Genomic DNA, 20,520 nt, shown 5'->3' with positions numbered 1-20,520 from the left:
TTGGTACCATTTGATAGCTGACAGACCTTGGAACTAGAAAGACCTTGGTTTTAATCATCACCTCACAAAATAATCATGTAACCTTGAGCATGTCACTACACCGCCTTGAGCCTCAGTTTCATCACCTGTAAAATAGAGATGGCACCTGTCTTGCAATATATGCAACATATGTGGAGTGCCCAGAATATCATCTAAATAGAGTAGGCCCTCAAAAAATGGTTAACTGGAGTTCCTGTTGTGGCTCAGCAGTAACAAAACTGACTAGTATCTATGAGGACTCAGGTTCCATCCTGGGCCTCGTTCAGTGGGTTAAGGATCCGGCATTGCTGTGAGCTGCAGTGTAGGTTGCAGATTCAACTAGGATCCAGCATTGCTGTAGCTATAGCCTAGGCTGGCAGTTGCAGCTCCAATTTGACCCCTAGCCTGGGAACTTCTGCATGAAAATGACCCAAAAAAAAAAAAAAAAATGGTTAACTCTTTTTACTAACAGTCATAACTCTACTTCCTCCTTGGTCCAAGAGCCTTTCAGAAATTTGAATATTCCTACTATTAACAAATCTACAACCTTTCCTCTCCAAGTTTTTTCTTTTCCAGTACCTCTAACCACTGTATGTTTTTTTGGTTTTTGTTTTGTTTTGGTTTTCAGGGCCGCATCCACGGCATATGGAGGTTCCTGAGCAAAGCCAGGAATCAAACCCACATCCTCATGGATAACAGTCTTGTTCTTAACCACTGAGCCACAACGGGAACTTCTCAAAAATATGGTTTATCTCAAGCTGGGTTTTCCAAAGAGGCTCAATAGTTTAAGTATTCTGAACTCTCAGCTACACATGCTCCAGTTAGATTAAGTACAAAAATGCATACCAAAAGCTAGCCAAGGAGTTCCCATTGTGGCTCAGTACTTAACGAATCCAACTAGGAACCGTGAGGTTGCGGGTTCGAACCCTGGCCTTGCTCAGTGGATTAAGGATCCTGCGTTGCCATGTGCTGTGGAGCAGGTCGCAGACTCGTTCGGATCCTGCCTTGCTGTGGCTATGGTGTAGGCCAGCAGCTACAGCTCCGATCAGACCCCTAGCCTGGGAACCTCCATATGCCACAGGAGCAGCCCAAGAAATGGCAAAAAGCCAAAAAAAAAAAAACAAAACAAAAAAAACAAATGCTAGCCAATTATTTTGGATTATCCATGCCTACTACATTTCCTGTTCAGCAGGGCAGAAAATACAACTGAATATAACTTCTTTGATACAATACTTGGGTACTAGAGCTACATGTAAAAATGATAGGAGATCATGCATAGTGTTAGAGAATATCACCTATACTTTTGGAGTTCCCGTCGTGGCGCAGTGGTTAACGAATCTGACTAGGAACCATGAGGTTGCGGGTTCGATCCCTGCCCTTACTCAGTGGGTTAACGATCCGGCGTTGCCGTGAGCTGTGGTGTAGGCCGCAGACGCGGCTCAGATCCCGAGTTGCTGTGGCTCTGGCGTAGGCCGGTGGCTACAGCTCCGACTGAACCCCTAGCCTGGGAACCTCCATATGCCATGGGAGTGGCCCAAGAAATGGCAAAAAGACAAAAAAAAAAAAAAAAAGAATATCACCTATACTTTAAATATCCAAGTAAATCTGGATTATTTTTTACTGTTCACTCTTGATGAAACATAATACTGAGGCAGAACAGCAAATACTTTGAAAAGCAATAGTCCCCTGTAGCTCTTCTGTATATAACTCATTTAATCCGTGCAATAGCTCTGTAAGGAAGACATGACAAATGAGTGACATAACTTCTTTGTTTCTTTGTTTTGGTTTTTTTTTGTTGTTGGTTTTTTTGTTTTGTGTTGTTTTTTTCTTTTTAGGGCTGCACCCACGGCATATGGAGGTTTCCAGGCTAGGGGTCTGATTGGAGCTACAGCTACGGGCCCACACCACAGCCACAGCAACGTGGGATCTGAGCCGCATCTGTAACCTACACCACAGCTCACGGCGACACCAGATCCTTAACCCACTGAGCAAGGACAGAGAAAGAACCTGCAACTTCATGGTTCCTAGTCGGGTTCATTTCCACGGCACCACAATGGGAACTCCCCAAGTGACATAGCATTTAAAGGCATTTTATAAATGGTAACACATAATCCAAACATATGGAAGAGACTGACACTAGAATACCCATATTAGAGGTGAGAAAATGAAGACTCAGAAAGTTTTATACAATGTGCCCGAGACTGGCATCTTTCATTCTTACCCCAGAGTTTTTCCTACCACACCACAACACCACCTCTCCATGACTCTGCTCCAGTAGCTATTCCAAGAGAGGCCAGACATGTAATGCTCATCACAAAGGCTAGAGCTACACAGAATACAGGCCCTGAGTTTGAATTAGCTGACCTGCCAAATCCATTATATTCTGGAACCCTTCTGTCTAGGCTAAAAGCTTGGTTCTGTACTTAACTAGTTATTTGACCTTGGGCAAGTTATTTCATGATTCTGTGTTCAGTTACTTTGGCTGCAAATGAGGACAACAACACTATCTACTTCAAAGGGTTAGTAGGAGGATTAAATGAGTTAAAAGAATTAAAATCAGGAGTCCCTGTCATGGCTCAGCAGAAATGAATCTGACTAGCATCCATGAGGACGCAAGTTTGATCCCTGGCCTTGCTCAGTGGGTTAAGGATCTGGTATAGGTTGCAGACACAGCTCATATCTGGTGTGGCTGTGGCTGTGGCATAGGCCAAGAGCTACAGCTCAGATTCAAACCCTAGCCTGGGAAACTCCATATGCCGCAGATGTGGCCCTAAAAAAATAAAAATAAAAATAAGAGTTAAAATCATAAACCCTTTAAAGGTAATATCCTAAGGGCTCTGTCTAGATTATGCTATAGTACTATAATGGCATACTTTCCTAATATAGTAAGCATTCAGTAAATATTAGCAATTATTATGCTAAGTTGAAGGGAAAACAGTATTTTTTTTGGAACACACAAACCTATGTATCTTATTTATACTGTGCCCCAATTTTAAAATAATCTTTATGTTGTTGACATCAGAGACTTTCTTCATTTTGGCATCTGTACTACTGCGAACAGTAGTATATCCTACCCTGTTAAGGAACACGACTGAGTATCTGAGAAGACGTGCAGAGCCCTCCCACACGTGGAGAAACAATGACCCCCAATGGCTGAAGACAGGCATCTGCGCCACCCACATCCTCCACCTCACAAGGGCATATCATGCTCCCCTGGCCCTGCTGCTGCGCTGCTCAGACACCTTACACTCTGCTGGCTGTAGCCTCTCAGGGCTGATAGTTGTTAGCATTACGTTGCAGCTCTAACTGTATTTCCTCAACAGACACTCAAGAGGTCATGGAGGATCAAAGGAAACATGGAGAAAAAAAAATTATTAGGGGTTGACAGTCACAGGAGAATCAGGAGCAATTTCAGATCAGGCTGCATAATCATAACAGTGGGCAGACTAGCAAGAAGGGGGAAACAACAAACGGTCTATGTTTCCGAGTATTTATATTTATTGGTGTGATTCCTCCAGAAAGCAAATACCTCACAGCTGTACCATGTCTACACTGTGACGTATCTCCAAGGTATTTTGCTGACCCATGCTAATACCCCTTGTCCACTGCAGATACTTTAGTAGACTATCAGAAAACATCCCCAATTATTTGAAAAGGCTGTTAAAATACGCCTTAAAAGTATTAAAATGCTTTTCTAATTATCTTTGTAAGGCTACATTTTCTTCATATGCTTTCATCAAAACAGGCTATCAAGACAGATCGAATGCAGAAACAGCTGAGTACCCAAGTGTTTATTAAGCTAGATTTTAAAGAAATTTGAAAAGATGTAAAGCAGTACCATGCTTCTCACAATAATTCTTAAAATAGCTATTTCTAATTTCTTGATTTCCTTATCTATGAAAAAGGGCTAAGAACTATACCAGCTTTGATGGGTATACCTTCCGTACCAGCTCTGCATTTTGCCGTGTAGCTTGCTTTGGCCAGACATTAGTAAGCACAATGCAAGCAGAGGCTGGAAAAATGCTTAACTATTAGGTCTTGCTCATTTTCTTGCTTCTTTGGTAATCCAGCCTCCCTATCAAAAAATCCAGACTAGTCTGCTTGACACAGTGTGGTCCAATAAATAACTAGCAAAACAGCTGGCCTTTTGAGTGAGACTTAGACCATCCAGCCACAGTCAAGTCACCAGTTGACTTGCAGCCCCATGAGTGACCCCAGGTCTGACTCACACAAGAACTGCCTGGTTGAGCTCCAAATTGCTGATCCTTAAAATTATGAATTGTAATTGCTTCAAATCACTAAATTTTGAGGTGGCTTTTTTATGCAGCAATAGTTCACTGAAATATAAAGAATATATATCCCCTACATAAAATAGATAAGTTACAAAGATTTACTGTATAACGCAGGAAATGATATTCAAAATCTTATAATAAACTGCAATGTAAAATAATCTGAAATATATGCATAACTGAATCACTTCACTGTATACCTGAAACTAACACAATATTGTAAATCAACTACATTTCAATTTTGTAAAATTATACATACCCTTTAGAAATGTTCGTATTTTTACCAAGTTCAAATTGCTGTTTGTTAAATACTTTTAGCAATTTTTTTAATATTTAAAAAAAATTAATGTAGGGGAGGTTCCTGCTGTGGCTCAGTGGTTAACAGATCTGACTAGCATCCATGGAGATGCAGGTTTGATCCCTGGCCTTGCTCAGTGAGTTAAGGGTCTGGCGTTGCCATGAGCAGTGGTGTAGGTTGCAAATGTGGCTCGGATCCCAAGTTGCTATGGCTGTGGCATAGGTCAGCAGCTACAGCTCCAATTCTACCCCTAGCCTGGGAACCTCCATATGCCATGGGTATAGCCCTAAAAAGAAAAAAAAGAAAAGAAAAGAAAATTAACGTAGGAATATTTATTAATATAACTGCTTAAACTTGCATAGCTCTTTGAGTTATTTAAAGTTCTCCTATATATATAACCAGTCCTCAAGGTGTTCTCTAAGGCTCTCCAATCAAAACAACATAGCAAAACAGACAATGAAGAAGCAGATGAGATCCAAGTGTCCTCTATTAAGTCAGACTTCAAAGAAATTTAAAAAGGTACAAAACAATGCAACTGTTCCCACTAAATGTATTTTCAGTCTGACATTTTTCACAACATATTTATTTGTGATAAATAGATTTAGAACTGTTAAATTTTTTATTTTATCATAGTTGATTTATGATGTTGTTTTTTTTTTTGGGGGGGGGTTGTCTTTTTGCCTTTTCTAGGGCCGCTTCCTCGACATATGGAGGTTCCCAGGCTAGGGGTCAAATCGGAGCTGTAGCCACCAGCATATGCCAGAGCCACAGCAACACGGGTCCGAGCCGCGTCTGCAACCTACACCACAGCTCACGGCAATACCAGATCCTTAACCCACTGAGCAAGGGCAGGGATCGAACCCACAACGTCATGGTTCCTAGTCGGATTCGTTAACCACTGAGCCATGATGGGAACTCCGATTTACAATGTTCTATCAAGTTCTGCTTTACAGCCAAGTGACCCAGTTACACATATACATACATTCTTTTTATCACATTATCCCCCATCATGTTCCATCACAAGTGATTATAGTTCCCTGTGCTATATATAGCAGGACCTCATTGCTTATTCACTCTGAATGCAATAGTTTGTATCTACTAACCCCAAAGTCCCAGTCCATCCCACTCCTTCCCCCTCCCCCTTGTGAACAAGTCTATTCTCCTCCATGTCCATGAATTTGTTTGTTTTCTGTAAATAAGTTCATTTGTGTCACATATTAGATTCCAGGTATTAATGATATCATATGGTATTTATCTTTCTCTTTCTGACTTACTTCACTTAGTATGAGAATTTTCGGCTGCATCCATGTAGCTGCAAATGGCATTATTTTGATCTTTTTTATGGCTGACTAGTATACCATTGTGTATATGTACCACATCTTCTTAATGCATTCATCTGTCAATGGACATTTGGGTTTGTTTCCATGTCTTGGCTATTGTGAATAGTATGGCTATGAACACAGGGGTGCGTGTATCTTTTTCAATGAAAGTTTTATCCAAATATATGGTGGAGAAGTGGGATTGCTGGGTCATGTGGTAGTTCTTTATTTGGTTTTCTGAGATAGTACTGTTACTTTTAAATGAATCAATCGATAAATAAGTATTTATCAGGAGCATAAAGGGGGCCTCAGACTTACAAGTCTGAGAACTGCTGTAACTTTGTAACTGCCCTGGAAAGTAGAGAGAAGAGGTTTAACCTACTTTTTACAAAGGAGTAAACAGGTTTGGAAAAGTTAAGTAACTTGCCCAAGATTTCCAGCATTGTTCATAATCCTGACTATACATGAAAAATACCCAGGAGCTTTTAAAAATGTCCATTAATTGTTGTGGGATGGGGCACAGACACTTTTTTCAAAGACTTTAAGGTCCTCCTGTTTCTCACGTACAGAGTAAGTCTACAAAATACATTGCTGTTTATATTTAGACCACATCACTGTAGGTCCCAACTCCACACAAAGTTTGTTGTTGTTGTTGTTTTTAATTTCACTGGATTTCATTTTACTTACAGGAGTTTTGCTTTGCCACTCAACGGGACAGTTGTAATCTTGCATGATCCAGGGATGGTTCAGGAGATTTTTCATAGAAATCCGCTTCTTTGGGTCCACCTAGTGGCCATTGAGAAGTAGCTGGAGATTAACATTTCAAATAGAGAGCATAGGCCACCTTTCCTCCAGAGAACTCACAATTCATCAGAACAGATGTAAACTTTATCATCACAAAAATGCTGTCAAAGACCTTAAAATGGCCTTGGAATAAATTCTTTCAAAAATGGAATAGAGACAAGAAAACTATAGCAGCCAACACAGGCTTAGAAGATAAATGTTTAACAAACATGAACTTCATTGGTATGGACATTATTCATGAAGTTCAGTCAATCTATTGTATGATGTAATAGTCTTTTGCTGGAAAACCTATTCACAGGAAATATTCACCAACTTAATATTCAAGCAGCCACAATGCAGGGCATACACACTGAATATGCAATCTCTACCTCCGATGAGCTTACAATCACACAGAACAAGTTGAAAAGCACACCTTTCTTTTCCATTTGTAATTTTCAAATGTGAGCAAAGGAAAATTAATCAACAAAGATTCAGTTTTCTGGAGTTTAGAAGAAAGGATGAGGTGTTTTCAATCTCATTATGGAGATTTGGTGGTCTGGCCCTACTTAATCAAAGTGGGTGAGCTTGAGGCAAACTTTGAATCAAAAGTAGAGATGGCTTAATAGGTGGAAAAACTGAATACATAATAATGAAAAAAAAATCTCACTAATAAGGTCCTCGTATTTTCAAAGTATTTCCTACTAATCTCATTTTATCCACATAACACAATGTAGCCATGAAGCCAAGTTCAGACTTCCCATGTTATAGGTCAGAACCAGGTTAGGTGACATGCCCATTGACTGGTAGGGTGAATAACTGGACTTCAGCACTCCCATCTTTCACCTTCAGGGGTCATTATGCCAAATCAGTGGTTCTCAACATGTAGCCCCCAGACCTGCAGCATCAATCTTATCTGGGAGCCTGTTAGAAATTCATATTCTTAGTCCTGTCCCTGATATGCTGAATCAGACACTCTTGGGGTGGTGCCCAGCAATCTGTGTTTTAATAAGCCCATTCAGAAATTCTTATACATACTAAAGTTTGAGAACCACTGCACTAAATCATGGTGCCCACCCAACTATACATAAACTCATTCAAGCATTTATCCATATCTACTACATATCTACTGTACAAAGAGAGCAAGGAAACAGAAAACAATGGAGCAAGAACTGATTAGAAAAAACCTATAATGCTCAAGAAAAGGCAAGAAAAATCAAATCAGCAAAGACATCCAGTAACGGTCTTAAAAAAAATGCATTTGCAAAGAAAACACCTAGTAGAGAATATTTGCACAGTAGATATAATGAATGGAATTTTTTTAAGCTAACAGATAAATGTAAGAGGACCTGAGACATCTTAAATTCAAGCAACTGCAATAGACTTCCATTATTTAAAAATAAATAACAAAGATTACCTGTAGCATTTGTTGAAGAAGTAGAATGCTACTGGGAGAGAGCCACTTAGGAACTTCATATTTCCCTCTCTGCAAAAAACAAAGAAAGCATTAAAGAGATTTGGGTTCAATCAGCCTTGACACAAACTGCTACAGTTAACAACATGCTGGAGGTTTGCTTCCAACCTCGAAAACTTCACCAATTTTAAGATTTGGTAAATGTTACTAATAACATAAGAAATCCATTTCTTGCCTTAAAGAAGAAAATCCAGTAAATTAAATACTATTGTCACCTCTAAATTATCCACAAATCAGAGAAGGGCTAGAGCATGGAGAATGTAAGGGTGGAAAGCATAAATGTTAGAGGGCTTTGGAATCTATAGCATGGTTCCAAATGGACAGCAAATATACACTGTCATCAATGTCTGTATTGGTGAAGTAAATTTTAGTTTAGAGGGAGTTCCCTTTGTGGCTCAGTGGTTAACAAACCCAACTAGCATCCATGAGGATGTGGGTTCGATCCCTGGCCTCACTCAGTGGGTTAAGAATCCAGTGTTGCCATGAGCTGTAGTGTAGGTTGCAGACGCTGCTCACATCCTGCATTGCTGTGGCTGTGGTGTTGTAGGCCGGCGGCTACAGCTGTTTGGACCCCTAGGCCTGGGAACTTCCATAAACCACTGGTGCGGCCCTAAAAAGCAAAAAAAAGTTTTGTTTTAGTTAATAATCCACAAGATTTATCAATTGACAAAATGAGGTCATAGAAAAGCATATCTGGTGGCGGGATACAGGCTGTGGTTAAAAACAGGTTACAGGTGTTCCCGTTGTGACGCAGCGGAGACGAATCTGACTAGGAACCATGAGGTTGCAGGTTTGATCCCTGGCCTCACTCAGTGGGTTGAGGATCCGGCGTTGCCATGAGCTGTGGTGTAGGTCGCAGATGCGGCTCAGATCTGACATTGCTGTGACTATGGCGTAGGCTGGTGGCTAAAGCTCCAATTAGACCCCTAGCCTGGGAACTTCCATATGCCGAGGATTCAGCCCTAAAAAGGACAAAAGACAAAAAAAAAAAAAACAAAAAACAAAACAAACAAACAAAAAAAACCAGTTACACATTTCATCCACAAGGCAGAATTCACAATCATTGAGGGGAACTGATGAAAGTCACCCCCAAGGCAAGTACGTCTTTGGGGAATGGGGGCGACTCAGGAGACAAATGTTTATATCCTATTATGCTCAGAAATTATAGTCACCAAGTTATCAACCAAAAACAAGACCAGGGGCTTGCTAAAGACTAATATATGATAAAATACCTCTTTTCACAGCCTGTCACACACACCCCTCTTTCCCAATTCAAAGGAAATGATAGAATCATTTTTCTTAGCAGAGAACAAATTGCTTAATGATGCTAGGATAACAGGTTAATTATATGAGAAAAATTAAGATTGAACTGTTATTCACAGTCTACACCAAAACTAATTCCCCCCAGGTTGAAGAGTTAAATGCAAACACAAAACCATGAGAGTACTTAAAAGAAAGCATCGGTGACTATTTTTAGACCCTTTCTGGACATGACAGTAACACTACAGCTATAAAGATTAACAGATAACAAAATTAAAAGCCAACATTTCTGTATAACAAAAACCGCTAACAAAGTTAATTAACAAACTGAGGGGAAAAAAACCTTTCTACCTAAATGACAAAGATTAACACACTTCATCACATTAAAAACTCAAAATCACCACCAATCCTGTTCTTCCCCCATTTTCCCCTTCTCAGCAAATGGCAACTGCATTACCAGCTGCTCAGAGCAGAAACCCTGGATCATTTTGAGCTCCTCTCTCTCTCTCACACTTCACATCCAATGCATGAGCAAAAGCTGTGGCTCTATGTTACGTATTCAGAATCACCTGTTACTACCTCCATCACACCCCCTAGGGTCTCTCAGCTGATACATTGTAAGAAGCTCCAAACTGGAGTTCCCTCCCTTAACAAATCCGACTAGGAGCCATGACGTTGCGAGTTCAATCCCCGCCTTGCTCAGTGGGTTAAGGATCTGGCAATGCCGTGGGCTGTGGTGTAGGTCGCAGATGTGGCTCGGATCCCGCGTTGCTGTGGCTGTGGTGTTGGCCAGCAGCAACAGCTCCGATTAGACCCCTAGTCTGGGAACCACCATGGGAGCGGCCCTAAAAATGGCAAAAAGACGAAAAGACAAAAAAAAAAAAAAGAAGCAGCCCCAAACTGGCCTTCCAGATCCCACCAGTGCCCCCTCACCCCCAAGTCTAGTCTCCACTGACCAATACCAGTATTCTTTCAAAACACTGCGTCAGGTCCTATCACTTCACTACTCAAAACTCGAATGGCTCCCCAGCTCACTCAGAATGAAATCTAAATTCCTCACTCTGACTCCTAGGCCCTCCGTGGTCTGTATCCCCACATTCCCCGCACTCCCTGCTTCCTCTCAAACTCACCTCCTAACTCTCTCCCTCACTCACCGAACCATGATCACGTCACATGTCAAACACAACCCTGCCTTAGGGCCTCTGCACGCTTTGTTCCCACTGCCTATAGTGCCTCCCCCAATATCAGCAGAGGTTGTAACTTAACCTTCTTCAGGTCTCCCCTTAATACTAGTGGTATCACTGAGGCCTCCTCGAACCACTTTTGTAAATAATATCCCCGACCACCATCATCCCTATGTCCCTTTCATGGCACTTTCTTTACAGTCCTTATCCCCACTTGTCATGCTACATTTTTATTTGTTTATCTGCTGCCTCACTACCTTAGAACATAAGCTCTTTCATACAGGGATTTTGTCAGTGCTGTTTCCTTTTCTTTTTTTTAAGTTTATGGCCACACCCATGGCACATGGACATTCCTGGGCCAGGGACTGCATCTGAGCCACAGCCATGAACTACACGGAATCCTTAACCCACTGCACCACTGCACCAGGCCGGGAATCAAACCTGCAGCTCCGCAGCAAGCCAAGCTGCTGCAGTCAGATTCTTAACCCAGTGCATACAGTAGGAACTCCTGTGCTGTTCACCTAGAACAATGTGTGGCCCTAACATATACAAGGTGCTCAATTAATGGTTCCTTAATAAATGAAGAAATGGGATAAAAGCATATAGTCTAAAAGAAAATGGGCAAAGAATATTCAGAGGTAATTCCCAAAACAAGAACTTTTAAATGGTCAATAAACATGAAAATATGTTCAACTAATTTAGTAATAAAAAAGTAATTAAACAAAACTATGATACCATCTATTATCTACCAAACTGATAAATCATTCAGTGTTAGAGTTCAGGGACAAGAGTGCTTATATATACAACTAGAGAGTATAAACTTTTTTTCTAAAGAATAATTTGGAAATATGAAAAAAAAAAAAAAACACACTCAGGATTGCATACCCTTGATTCAGCAATTTCACTCCTAGCAATTTATCCAATTTATCCTAGCAAATAATGTTACAAAAAACAGTAACATGGATCACAGAATTGCTCATGATAACTTGGAGAGCTAAGGAACATAATCTGATAGAATCCAGAGGGTGCCCAAAACTAATCAAAGACAAAATTACCTGAGTAAGAATCCTGCGCTAGAAATATATTACAGGTCCAGAGAGACAAGGGAAAATACACACACACACACACACACACACAATAGCAACTGATAAGCTAGGAAGGTGGGGGCAGGTAAATGGAGAAGCAACTGCCATTGGGGTTCTCTGTTCTTATGAATTGTCTAGGACATAATTCTCGCAGAAATCAGTCCAGCTGAAAGGTAAGGGGAGAAACAGACAGATATGGGTCACTCAGAATTCTAGAATTACATGACAGGCTGGATTTTGATTATATTAAAGAAATAGTTTAGGTTCCAAAGAAATGTTATCAAGCAATTAATTTAAAAGAAGTGTTGACGTTAAAACAATTCAACCTCTGACTCAGCCTCTCTGAGGAGAGCAGGCATGCTGACCTACAAAGTGTTTTCTAGAAAGGGCAAGAGCTTTCATTTTACAAATGACATTTAATGTTATTAAATTTCTCATTCTCCTTTATCTAAAGCACTCACTACGACCCAGAGAAGCCCACTTTTACTTACACCTTGTCAGGGCACCTTAACGCTTGCCAGTGGTAGATGCTGACTGTTTCTGAATTATAATGAAGCCTCTAATTCATTTTTCCTTACTGTCCCTCATCCACCAAGCACTGAGGGCCCAGTGCTGCCCGAGCTCTAGGCCTATCCCCTGGGAAAGGAGGATTTTAGATGCTTCAGCTACCTCGCTGGGACTCAGTAGCAAGTCACAGTTGCTGCATGACTGGCCCTGACCTAGTTCACCCCACGCTCTTATCTGAGCTTTTCCCGATCCCTGAGACCAAGACCTCTCATGATTCAAACCCTGGGTACCTGACATGTTCTCTTTGTTGACAAACTGATCGTTTGCCTGATACCTCAAATCCTGTAGCTTGCTCTTGCCAGGTCTCATAGAAAGTAGAGTGAGGACTAGAGTAAGGACTCTCCTACCTGCTTATACTGATCAAAGGGTCATGATCAACCTGAACCTCCAATCACAACCTGCATAACCTCTTAGAGGATCTCCTGTCTAGCTTTACTGGCTGGTTAGAACCTGCATGTACTCCAGTGGGTTTTTCCTCATGTTGACTATACACAGAGTCATTTGCTGCTTAATCCCTGCAGAACATCTGCACTGGGTTGAAGAATATTCCCCCCTACCCTCACCCCCCATTCATGTCTACCTGGAACCTGTGAATGCATCCTTATTTGGAAATAGGGCCTTTTGCAGAAGTAATGAGGTAGAGATCAGATCATATTGGGTAGGCTGGGCCCTAAATTCGATACGACTTATAAGAAGGGGAGGTGTTCCTGCCATGGCGCAGTGGAATCCAACTAGGAACCATGAGGTTGAAGGTTTGATCTCTGGCTTTGCTCAGTGGATTAAGGGTCCAGTGGTGTTGCCATGAGCTGTGGCGCAGGTTGCAGATTTGGCTTGGATCTGATATTGCTATGGCTGTGGTGTAGGCGGGCAGCTGGAGCTCTGATTGGACCCCTAATCTGGAAACCTCCATATGCCTCGAGTGCGGCCCTAAAAAGCAAAAAAAAAAAAAAAAGAAAGAAAGAAAGAAAGAAAAGAAAGGAGGGGGAAATTTAGACATAGGAAAACAGAGGCAGAGACAGGAGTGATGCATCTACAAGCCAAAGGAATGTCAAGGATTGTAGGCCAACACCAGAAGCTAGAAAAGGATAAAGGATTCTCCCCTAGAGCCTTCAAAGAGAGCAGGGCCCCGAAGACACCTTAATTTTGGACTTCTGGCCTCCAGAACTATTAGAGAATAAATATCTGTCGCTTTAAGACACTGCCCTGTAGTACTTTGTGACAACAACCTAGGAAACTAATATACAATCTGTAAGGCTGTAACTTACTTGCATTACCTCTGTCCTATCAGCACTTGCCCACCCCAAGGATAAATCTGGTTCCAGGTGCTAGCCCTTTCTGGTCTGCTCCAACACACCGATAGAGAACAAGTTCATAACTAGATCTACGATGATAAAATAAATGTTATGTTTTTAAATCCAAAAGTTGCCATCCAAAACAAAAGTGCTCTTAACTAAAAGTAGCAAAATTCTATAAAAAACAGATGCAAAAATGACTTTTCAGACCAAAACACTGAATGAGAAGAGCTCCACTAGGCTGATCCCAACCTCTTCTTTGCCTCTTTTTTATCACCCCTTTTGTCATCCCCGCTTGAATTCATGGAGGATCTTTTAATGGATCCCCAATGTTGTGCTATAAGCTGGCACCACAGAAGCAACCCTATCCAGAGAGGACAAGTGAATGAGAAGCGTGGTGCCTGGTGCACTGGAAACAGACAGGGATTGGACTCAGACAGCAGGTTTGAATCCCAGTCGGCTGCTTATTCACTCCTTGAACTTGTACAAGTTATTTCGTCTTTTCTGAAGAGTAGGCTTTGGAGACAAACTGCCTGGATTCTACCCCTTACCAGCTGTGTGGATGAGCTATTTAACCTCACTGTGCCTCAGTTTCCTAGTGTGTAAAAAGGAGTATAATAATAGTACCAACTCGGAGTTCCTATCGTGGCTCAGTGGTTAACGAATCCGACTAGGAACCATGAGGTTGCGGGTTCAATCCCTGGCCTCACTCAGTGGGTTAAGGATCTGGTGTTGCCGTGAGCCATGGCGTAGGTTGCAGACATGGCTCGGATCCCACGTTGCTATGGCTGTGGCGTAGGCCGGTGGCTATAGCTCCGATTGGACCCCTTGCCTGGGAACATCCATATGCTGTGGGAGCGGCCCTAGAAAATGCAAAAAGCCAAAAAATAAAAATTAAAAAAAAACAATAATAGTACCAACTCCATAAATCATTGCTAGCATTCCATGATTTAATACATGTAAAGCACTTATATGTGTTATCTATAATAATACATATTATATGTGCCAGGCGCACAGTAAGAACTCCGTATTTGTTAGTTTCTACTACACTGCTGCCCTACTACTATGATTATTACTCCCACTACTACTGCTACTATCTGTGAAACAAGCACAATAATGACACAGAGTTACAAAAGGAATAAAAGAGAATGTATGTGAAAGCACTCAGCACAACGCCTTGCACATAACAGACAATACATGTTTGTTCAATTGGAAATAAATAGAAGAGGGAGACAGGGCTACTCAAAACAGGGGCAGACCAAAGATGGCAGGTTGGCCAAAAGCCATGCCTGCCAAGGTGTGAAATGCTCAGTATAGTAAGAAAGGCTAGAGTCTTTCTGAGGATGCCTATGCCCTCTCAATGAAGCAGTTTTTGTCCCACTGCAGCTGCCTCGGAATCTCAGGAATCCCTGGTAAGGAACACATGAACTAGCCAACTCCTATTCTCATCACCCCCTAAAATGTACCCACCCACTTTCCCTGCCTGCTTAAAACAGCTCTGCAGTGTATCATCCACAAAGCATGAGGCCTCTGCCCCATCACCATGACCTGACATTCTCAGCTTCATTCTCTGCACTGCAACCCCAACCTCTTATTTAGACACAGTGCTTAAAAACACACAAAACACTTGTGGATATGTTTTTTCCTGTACAGTAGGCAGGGATTACTAACCACATTACACAGATGAGAAAAGTATGTCTTAGCCAAGGAAATTAAATACTTTTTCAAGATTATAAGGCATTGGTTCTCAACTGTGGGTGAGTCTGTCCCCCAGCAGACATCTGCCAATGTCTGGAGACATTTTTTGGCCACACCCATAGCACGTGGAAGTTCCCAGGCCAGGGACTGAACCCATGCCACAGCAGTGACCCAAGCCACTGCGGTAACAACACTGGCTCCTTAACCTGCTGTGCCACAAGGGAACTCCTAGAACCATTTTTGATTGTTATGACTTGGGGGCTGCTACCGCCATCTAGTGGCTAAAAGGATGCTGTTCAACATCCCACAAAGCACAGGACAGCCTCCCACAACAGAGAGTTATCTAGTCCAAAATGTCAATGACGCCGAAATTGAAAAACACTGTTATAGAGAAATAAAGGGGGTAAAGATAGGACTAGATTTTTTTTTTTTTACTGTACTGTGCTGGAAGGCCTAACGATACCTAGAAGTAGACAGAGAGAAAGGCTCCTTATTTAAACACTGAAAGTATATATCTAAGGACCAAAGGAAACTGAGAGGAACAATTCTGCTGAGGATGAGCATCTCCACAAAAGGCCCTGTGTCAACCAGGACCATGCACCTCAAGCCTGGTTTCTGCTCAGGCGGTGGAGAATTCTTGTTGATTTAAGGGATGATTACCTTGCAAACGAGAGCAAGAAACAGGTGACAGAGGGAGGAAACCAAGTAGGAGGGGGTGAAAAGATATGTGTGCTAACCAGCAAGATAACCCTGGGAAGGCTGGTGGCCTTGAAATTGTTCGGTTTTCATATAATACTAAGAAAGGCAGGCAATCTCTCAAGCACATAATAGTACTGTAGTCAACTCTATAATTGTAAAGTATTATCTCATAAAGAGATAACTTGCTCATTTTCTTTAAAATTATAAACGATACTTGTTAGAAAGCCATTCCACTTTCAAACTGCTCAACTTTCATTTACTGAATTAGCTATATTTCCTTAATATTTGTGTACCCAGAAGTACAGCCATGCTTGTCTTTGAATGCAAGGATGGCAAATGAACACAGATGACATCAATAAGATTAATACTCAATCTATGAGGAACCGTGCAGGAAGATGCCGTTTTGGCATTTTGCTTAAAATAGTCAACAAATAAAAAAGATAAACCAAGTCTGCCTCTTAAACAAGAGTTAACGTACAGGGTGTCAAATATTGCTGGCTTTTGCAATCAAACCAAGAACTGAGGGAAGTGTTATTCCCAAGTGAGGAATTTTAGAACATTCTAGGCAAAGATACACACTGCATGCAAGTGATACGACACCTTAATTAGATTCAACCAGCAGACTGTATTACACTGTGACTCGGAACAATAGTTCTGAGCCAAGATTACAATAAATTTCAAAATCTATAATGTGTGAAATTAAATTCCACAATAATGCATAAAAGTCCTAATTTGAATCAATTTTCAACTTGCAAATACATGAAAAAATAAAAAATGAAATTCAAAGTAGGAGAAACAAAGAATATACAGTATTAGTAAATAATATTAATTAGGAAGGCTAAATCTCTACTGAACAAGAATTAGACATTTTCTACCATGCTCATTCCACTGCAGAAATACCTGATTACCAAAAATATCCAAATTTGGATCTAACATCAACTGGAAGTATGTAACAATTTTATATTATCTTAAAGTAAGATAATCCCAAAGGATTGATCCAGGATCCACTAGGGCACTCAAATACATAAAAGCAGAGAACACTGATGTTTATACATTGGTACATTCACCTTTTATTGATGAAACAATACCTAAGTAATTAAGAGCATTAATTCCATGGCTGCCATATGCATGTGAACTCGCAGAGTTCCCATCGTGGCTCAGAAGTTAATGAATCTGACTAGCAGCCATGAGGACGCAGGTTCAATCTCTGGCCTGACTCAGTAGGTTAAAGATCCAGCGTTGCCGTGAGCTGTGGTATAGGTTGTAGGCGAGGCTAGGATCCTGGTTGCTGTGGCTGTGGGCAGAGGCCAGCAGCTACAGCTTCAATTCGACCCCTAGTCTGGGAACCTCCATATACTGTGGGTGCAACCCTAAACAGCAAAAAAAAAAAAAAAAAAAAAAAAAAAAAAAGAGAGCGAGAGAGCGAGAGAGAGAGAGAGAGAGAGAGAGAATGTCAATCTGGGTCCAGAGAGGTTTAAAAAAAAAAAAGCAAGCTAACAGTAAAGTCAGAATATGAGAAACACCATAGATATAGTATAGTTTAATTTCAGCAAGGTATTAACAGTCACTTATTTTACCTTTGAGGAGAGGATAAGACCACAGAATCTTTTTTTTTTTTTTTTTTTTTTTTTTTGGTCTTTTTAGGGCCACACCCACAGCAACATAGAGGTTCCCAGGCTAAGGGTTGAATCGGAGCTGTAGCAACCGGCCTACACCACTGCCACAGCAATGCCAGACCCAAGCTGCATCTGTGACCTACACCACAGCTCCCAGCAATGCCGGATCCTTAACTCATTGAGCAAGACCAGGGTCCAAAGCTGTGTCTTCGTGGGTACTAGTCAGGTTCGTTAACCGCTGAGCCACAACGGGAAATACAAGACCACAGAACCTTGGTAAAACATATCTGATACACACTAAAAACCAACACCCAGCACATGTGCAGGTGGTCTGAGTCTACTCAGTTTTTAAATCAAGCACTTGGATTAGAGACATGTAAGAAATGTACAAAATGTCAGTGCTGGGAAGGGCAGCTGATGTTACATGAGATCAGAATAAAGATTCAAAACATCAACAGAGGAGAATCCTAGGCTGAAACAAACAAGGAAACATGAATGTGAATAAACAGAAGTCAGAGAACTTAGAGCTCTTCAGTGCTGGACTGGACCTTGGCAATAACTGATTAGCACAATGCTCTAACACTACTGATAAAGAAAATGAGGACCAGTAAGTTGCTCTACCAGGGGGGACACCTCAAGTGAATAGAACAGCTGATGCACAAGACCTATTAGGAATTAGGAGAACTGGTAACGTCCTGGTAAATCTGACAAGTTTGGATGTCTGGGAACATTCCCAGGTTAATGAACACAAAAGAAGCTGGGATAAAGATCAATTTCCTCTCTAGGAGTCTCAGATTCTCTTGAGACCACAGAGCTGGGAAATAGTATTTCATGGCGGCTATGAGAAGGGGCTCTGAGCTTAACTAGCAGACTTCAAGTCCCAGTTCTGAGAGTTGCCTCATGGCTCAGCAGGTTAGGGATCAGGCGCTGTCCCTGCTGCAGTTCAGGTCACTGCTGTGGCATGAGTTCGATTCCTAGCTTGGGAACTTCCACATGCAGGAGGCAAGGCAAAAAAAAAGAAAAAAAAAAAATCACAATTCTGCCACTTCTAGCTACAACACCCTGAGTGAGTTATTTAAGGTCTCTGCTCCTTAGTTTCCTTGTCCATTAGAGGGGTACAATAATAGCAACTACCTCACTCAGAGCAGAGTCTGGCAAATAAGAAAAACTGAGGAAAGTTAAGTATTACTTAGCAAGGACAAGCAACCATGTGCAGGGTCACAAAAATAAGAAACACCTGCTTCAGAATGCTGTATCACCTTGGAGGAAAAAAAAATGGGAGTGGGGAAAAAAGTTTTAAAAATGCAGCAAAAATAGACTGATGGAGATGCTCTAGACAGAAACTTCAGCACAACTCATATAAGCATAGAATTCCACTTGTGTACACCTAGAGAGAGATTCAGACCTGCCCTGCAGAAGATACCATCCCCACATCTCACATCAGTTTTAGGGGTTCAAAACGTTATCGCTGGAGTTCATATAAGCATAGAATTCCACTTGTGTACACCTAGAGAGAGATTCAGACCTGCCCTGCAGAAGATACCATCCCCACATCTCACATCAGTTTTAGGGGTTCAAAATGTTATCGCTGGAGTTCCCGTTGTGGCTCTGTGGTAATGAACCCGACTGGTATCCATGAGGATGTGGGTTCGATCCCTGGCCTCACTCAGTGGGTTAAAAATCCAGCGTTGCTATAAGCTGCAGTATAGGTTGCAGACACTGCTCAGATCTGGTGTTGCTGTGGCTGTGGTGTAGGCCAGTGGCTGCAGCTCTGATTGGACCCATAGCCTGGGAACCTCCATATGCTGCGGTGCAGCCCTAGAAAGACCAAAAAAACAAAAAACAAAATTATCACTCTACTTTTTTTTTAAAACTGGCCACAGCTTTTTCCGTGGCATATGTAAGTCCCCAGGCCAGGGATTGAATCTGAGCTGCAGGTGCAGCAATACCAGATCCTTTAACCCACTGCACGGGGCCAGGGATCAAACCTCTGCAGCAGAGTTCCCGCTGTGGTGCAGAGGTTAACAAACCCGACCAGGATCCATAGGGATTTGGGTTCAAGCCCTGGCCTCATTCAGTGGGTTAAGGGTTCTGGCGTTGCCTGGAGATGTGGTGTAGGTCGCAGATATGGCTTGGATCCTGCATTGCTGGGGCTGTGGCATAGGCTGGCAGCTGTAGCTCTGATTGGACCCAGGAACCTCGATATGACACAGATGCAGCAAACCTCCACAGTGTTTCAAGCCACTACAGTCAGAACTCCTTTATCATTCTCCTTTTTAAAAAATTATTACTGGAGTTCCCGTCATGGCACAGTGGTTAACGAATCCGACTAGGAACCATGAGGTTGTGGGTTCGGTCCCTGCCCTTGCTCAGTGGGTTAACGATCCGGCGTTGCGGTGAGCTGTGGTGTAGGTTGCAGACTTGGCTTGGATCCCGCGTTGCTGTGGCTCTGGCGTAGGCAAGTGGCTACAGCTCTGATTCGACCCCTAGCCTGGGAACCTCCATAAGCTGCAGAAGCGGCCCTAGAAATAGCAAAAAGACAAATAAATAAATAAAATAAAAAATTATTACTAGCAAACCAAATTCCATAGCATGTTAAAAGAATTATACCCTATGACCAAGTACAATTTATTCCTGAAATGCAAGGATGGCTCAATATATACAAACCAATATATGGAGTAAACCACAATAGCAGAATGGAGAAAAACACATGATCATATCATTTAATGCAGAAAAAAACATCTGACAAAACTCAATTCCCTTTCACGACAAAAACACTCAACAAACTAGGACTATCTCAACATTGTAAATACCATACATCAAGAATTCTTAGCTAACATCATACTCAACGGTGGAAGACTGAAAGCTTTTCCTCTAAGATCAAGAACAAGGCAGAAATGCCCACTTGTTTTACTCCTATTCAATATAGTAGTGGAAGTCC

The 20,520-nt window shown here is 41.7% G+C and overlaps 1 protein-coding gene across 8 annotated transcripts in view; it reads right to left on the bottom strand.

The window, feature by feature from the left end:
* The window catches only part of MELK (maternal embryonic leucine zipper kinase), a 114,378-nt gene that overhangs the window by 42,141 nt on the left and 51,717 nt on the right, over positions 1 to 20,520 (bottom strand). For all 8 annotated transcript variants that reach the window (XR_014823982.1, XM_021066072.2, XM_084989811.1 and 5 more), the window contains 2 exons: positions 8,122 to 8,190; positions 6,612 to 6,710 (listed from right to left, as the gene is read on the bottom strand). Coding sequence is in view for 7 of the 8 variants with exons in the window: in XM_021066072.2 (XP_020921731.1) it covers positions 6,612 to 6,710; positions 8,122 to 8,190 (168 nt within the window). In the remaining variant the exon portion in view is untranslated. The remainder of the gene's footprint in view (positions 1 to 6,611; positions 6,711 to 8,121; positions 8,191 to 20,520) is intronic.

This window comes from Sus scrofa, chromosome 1, assembly GCF_054392235.1.
Source record: "Sus scrofa isolate SSC_HxYL_T2T_F1_AM1 chromosome 1, Sscrofa_HxYL_maternal_Yorkshire_Landrace_v2.0, whole genome shotgun sequence".
Classification (NCBI taxonomy): domain Eukaryota; kingdom Metazoa; phylum Chordata; class Mammalia; order Artiodactyla; family Suidae; genus Sus; species Sus scrofa.
The sequence above is the reverse complement of the archived record's forward strand: the minus strand, read 5'-3'. Positions and strand labels throughout refer to the sequence as shown.